The sequence below is a fragment of the Choristoneura fumiferana genome, chromosome 26 (assembly GCF_025370935.1).
Source record: "Choristoneura fumiferana chromosome 26, NRCan_CFum_1, whole genome shotgun sequence".
Taxonomy (NCBI): domain Eukaryota; kingdom Metazoa; phylum Arthropoda; class Insecta; order Lepidoptera; family Tortricidae; genus Choristoneura; species Choristoneura fumiferana.
The window spans coordinates 9956152-9961530 of NC_133497.1; the positions used below are offsets into that span (position 1 = coordinate 9956152).

At 39.3% G+C, this 5379-nt stretch overlaps 1 protein-coding gene across 1 annotated transcript in view; it reads left to right on the forward strand.

Annotated features, from left to right (window-relative positions):
• The window catches only part of LOC141442775 (uncharacterized), a gene marked incomplete at its 5' end in the record, with an annotated part of 11767 nt that extends 8595 nt beyond the window's left edge, over positions 1–3172 (forward strand). The window contains 1 exon segment of the mRNA XM_074107889.1: positions 3092–3172. Coding sequence (XP_073963990.1) covers positions 3092–3154 — 63 coding nt within the window.
• Positions 3173–5379: the final 2207 nt, after the last annotated feature.

Below are 5379 nucleotides of genomic sequence, written 5' to 3' on the forward strand. Positions count from 1 at the left end.
CTCGCTATGCTGCGCGGTGTTCAAGGCGGGCAACAGCGTGCACGCGCACCGCCTGGCCGTGCACGGCGCCGCGCTGCACCGCTGTCCGCTGTGCGCGCGCGCATACTCGTGCCGGCACTATGCCGTCAAGCATATGCGGAATTGCATCACTCGTGAGTACTTATTAACATGAACACTACCGTGGACTCACTCATATTAACGGATAACTTCACATCTTTTTTTTTTTTTTTTTTTTATTTCACTGGAATGGCATAAACGAGCAAGTGGGTCTTCTGATGTAAGAGATTCACCACCGCCCATTGACACCTGCAATACCAGGGGGATTAAGAATGCGTTGCCAACTCGAGGCCTAAGATGGGATTACCTCAAGTGCCATTAATTTCACGCCGGCTGTCTGTACGCTCCCACACCGAAACACAACAGTGCAAGCACTGCTGCTTCACGCAGTATACGAGCAAGATGGTGGGTATGCAATTCCGGGCGGACCTTGCACAAGCGTTGCATCTTAACTCATCATTCATCATTTTTTTATCGTCATTGACAAAAATGACGATAAAAATGCGGGTAGTTGTGCGCCGGTGTTAGCTTCGTCGGGCAGTCGTGCTCGTGAGAAAGTCGTGCCCGAAACATGTCGAGCTAAACTCGGTTTAAGACGTGAGTTATCCGTTACAATATCATTTAACTATAACATGTAAAGAAAGAAAGAAAATAATTTATTTATAACAGCAGTGACACATTACATAGGTTAGGAAAATATAAGAAGTTGTTGCCGCTATGAAAAGGTGCCGACTCAGCATATCGCTGGTTGAAAACCAGCACTGGTCTTCCGCCGGGCCACAGAAGAGTGAAATGAGGGCTATCGTTTTTTGTCTCACTAAATGGCGCACTGTTGCGTGAGGTTTTTAAGTATGGCTTTCAAAGTCTGCTATTACGGGCGTGAAAACAAAGTTTAGATTTAAATTATATTTAATACACTTTAAAACGTGCATAAAAATATAGAGCATGCCCACAGTGTTGCATAGTCCCGTTTTGTTCGGAAAAAGGGAGGACAAAGGTTTCCGAAAGACAAAACTGTCTCAAAACAAGACATTCATTGCCCCCGGAACGCATTTTGCCATAATTAATTTCAGATATTGCAATATATTCACAAATAAACCCGCGTAGCTCACCCAAAAACTATGAGATTTGACATTTCGGAGACCTCACGCTACACTAGCGCCTCTAGTGGCGAATTCATACGCGATAGCCCTCATTACGGAAAGTCACACAAAACAAATACAAAAATAGATATTAGTTGGCTCTGTAGCCCACATTATCATGGCAACAGTACATGTAATGAAAAAGATAAGAATAATTGACATTGACATATGTCAGACACGTTTGACTATTTTTAGCACCCCCCGCCCCCTGTTACACATTGTTCCTGCGCACAAATCACCTCACAATCATAATATTACATAGATAGATAGATAAAAACGTTTATCTACATGCATATCATAACTTCCCTATTATATGTTCAGAAACGACTATCAAATGGCCTTTATTAAGAAACCTGGTATCTGCGGGTTGCATACTTAAATGTTCACATTAAAGACAGTGCATCTTAATGTTTACATTTAGTAAAATACAGGCCATATAGATAAAGTTATGTATGCGGCTATACATAACTAGGCATTAAAATACTCGTGTGATCTTATTATGAAACTCGCCAAACCACACTCGTACTTTAATGCCTCTCATTATGCACCAGCCACATAAATAACTATTATTTGGTATGTACTGCAAAACACACCATCAAGACTAAATACAGGGTTATTAACCGACTTCGAATAAGGAGGAGGTTCTCAATTCGAGTGTATGTTTGTCACGCGATAACTCCGCCAATTGTGGGCCGACTTTCAAAATTCTTTTTTCGTTCTAAAGGACATACTTTCGAGGTGGTCCCATTGACACCAAGTCAGGATCTGATGATGGGATCTTTGAGAAATTTTTAAAGCACACCTATAGCGATTTTGGCATTTTTAACATCAAGTCAAGTATTTACATTCAGAAAGTATCATTTGGTGAACTTGACCCTGATAAAGAAGACCGTAGGTAGGTATCCACCATCTTGCTCGCTAATCCTGCCGTGAAGCAGCAGTGCTTGCATTGTTGTGTTTCGGCGTGGAGAGTAAGACAGCCGGTGAAATTACTGGCACGTGAGGTATCCCATCTTAGGCCTCTAGGTTGGCAACGCGTTTGCAATACCCCTGGTGTTGCAGATGTTTATGGGCGGTGGTGACCTCTTACCATCAGGAGACCCACTTGCTCGTTTGCCTTCCAGTCGTATAAAAAAAAAAAAGGTATGAGGGCACAAAGGTGAAGATTTTATCGGGCCCCTTACCGCCCCCCTCTAGGCCTCCAGCGCCCACAAGGAGGCGTTATCACTTCGTCACTTTGGAGACTGGTGTAGTGGCTAGATTCTAACCAGCGAAAACTGTTCACGCATTTTTTACGAAACTTTAATCTGGTATCATTTTTGAGACTCTCAAAATTGACATTGTCATTCTAGCCCGGCTTAGATAATTTTGATATTTCTGCTTTAAGAAATAAATAAATTATTTTTTGTTTAAATCAACCTCCTACCATCCTCAAAATGGAAAATGTTATAAGATTATGTTAAAAATAAAGAATGTTAGAAGATCTTCTAACATTTTAATTCTAACATAATCTTATATCATTTTCCATTTTGAACTCCATTGAAAATATTATATCCAATGCCAATCTAGTCAAAATGGTCTAAAAATTGATGCGTCTGGACTGTACGTAAATGGGCACTGACAAAGGTCATAAAATTGACCAAGGGACTACTACAGTGCATCATCAACTTTCACACATTACTATAATCACAATGAATGTTGATGCAGCTTGAAGTCTTGAGTAATAATTGAATATCTGGAAAATTTAAATAAATATTTAAGTATCAACATCGTTTAATCAGTGTACAGCAAGTGTTGCCAGCCTCATTTTTTTTTTATTTGCCGCGGTTTGTCTGGGACAGCTTTCGTTGGCCAGTCTAGAGACTTATTCTAAAAGATTTATTATTTTTCAGGGTCCCGTACCTCCGCTGCAAGTTGTGCCGAACCCCACGAGTGAAGTTATTGTAGAGACGTAATAAAGTGCCAAAATATTGTTTTAGTTTTATTTCTTAACTTAGCCCTATTAAAGCTGAGTTTAGACTTGCGAGAAAAATCATGCAAGTTGTATTAGGTACATTGCGGCGCTGGATTGACCACTACAAACTCGTTGGCTTTACGGCCTCCCAATGTAATGCAACTTGCACAATTTTTCTCGCATGTCTAAACTCGGCTTAAACGGAGTTTAAGAGCGTTTTCACATTATCCGATCCGATATTATCGGACGACGATAGACGACATCCGATAGCCGACACAATGTGCTGCAGGGCTACTACGAAACTCCAAACTCGAAGTTCGTATCGTACCGTCCCTCTCGCTCTCGTATTAAATAGTATAAGTGTCAGAGGGACCGCACGACACGAACTTCGAGTAGTACTTTCGTAGTAGCCCTGCTGCTTTCAAATATTCCCGACGAAATCGTTCCGATACGGCAGGCTCAAAATGGCCGCCACGCATCGGGCTCTGCGCACACTGAGATAATTTAGATACACGCATAGCACACATACAAACTTTATCGTCCCACAGCACGGGCGTCCGATGGTGCCGTGAACATATCCGATATCGGGCCGGACAATGTGAAAGACAGGTACATAATTCATACATTTTATTTGCCCCGATATAGTATCGTCGTCCGATACCGATATCGGATCGGATAATGTGAAAACGCTCTTAGGCTCCGTTTCCACCAGAGATGTGCGTGGATGTGTTGCGAGGAATGTTTTCCATGAACCAATAATAGAATGTAGAGTTAATCGCATAAGTTAAATTCAACTGTTAGTTTTATTGGTTTCTGCGTGCGAAGCTGCGGATAAACGCTAGTATACACATAGAGATAGATATACTACCCAAAATAAAATAGAGGCCACTGGAGTTTCATTGATAAAACGAAAATACTAATAACATGTACCTAGCAGAAAAAAAAATATCTGGCATAATACAAATACTTTTCATTCAAAGAGGGTTTTCACAGAGGCCAGATATCGCTAGATGGCGTTAGTATCGTGAGGTCCGTTTGACGCTTGCTCGTGATTAGTTAAATAACTAAATGAGCGAATTTGACTTCGCGCTGTCATCGTTCATCCACGATTACGTCTCGTATTTCGTTTTCTAGATTTTTTTTACCGTACAACGGCAAAACCTACTCGACACTGGCCAAATTGTCCTCCAATGGACAGCGCCATATTTTTCTAAAAAACAACAACTAAATGAGCAAATCGCAAGCAAACGTCAAAAGCTCACGATACTAACGCCATCTAGCGATATTTCGCCTCTGTGAAAACCCTCATTAAATGTATTCTGATGGAAACACAAATGTATTTTTGATTTAATTAAATATCTACCGATGAAACTCAAGTGGGTTGAAATCTCTTATTTCTCAGAAATCTGTCACATGAAACCTCAAGAAACAATGATCCCTATAAATGCAAGTATAACTTTTTCGGTTTATCTCAGCACAAATTCTCCTAACATTTAAAGTTCGATTAAGTACGGTGGCATTGTAAATACTAAATGGCAGCCAAAACCGGAATAAAGCACTATCTTAAAGCGGCGAGGCCGGCGAGTGAAAAAAATCAAATCAAATTCTAATGCTGTGCTACTTTGAAATATTTATTATTATTTGAAACTTTTAATTTTTGTTCGACAGTTCAGCTACTCAATAAGAGATGGCGCCACTAAATATGAAAAATGTTCCTCATAAAAAATCATTTTAATTTAAATAGTGTCATATATGTATGTGAATATTGATTTCATAGATGGATTTCCAGTTTGAAAATAGGTACTCATTATGGAATTTTAAGTTGATTTTTAGATACATAGTTGTAGCATAGGATGAAATAAAGTGTATTGGTGTACCATAATTGTTCTTATTGTTATGTTTTTATTAATAATATAGAATTTATTTTGGATTGTGCAGGCCACTATCTTATCGCCACAACACCGCGCTTTGATTGCTATTTAAAAAAAAAAATTATGCTCCATTCTACGCAATAATTAGATTGAAAGAGGGAAATAAATTTGATATAATTTAACAAATTACGTAATGCTTTTAATGTCATTACTTGTTTTCATTGTATTTTTATCGTATGTCTAAGACAACAATTAGAAATCAAAAATGTATTTAGCATCGAATGCGAATTGTAAAACATGGTAAAACTGTCCTATCAAAGAGTTGGTCTGTAAGACGGAATGTTTTTCCCTCTGT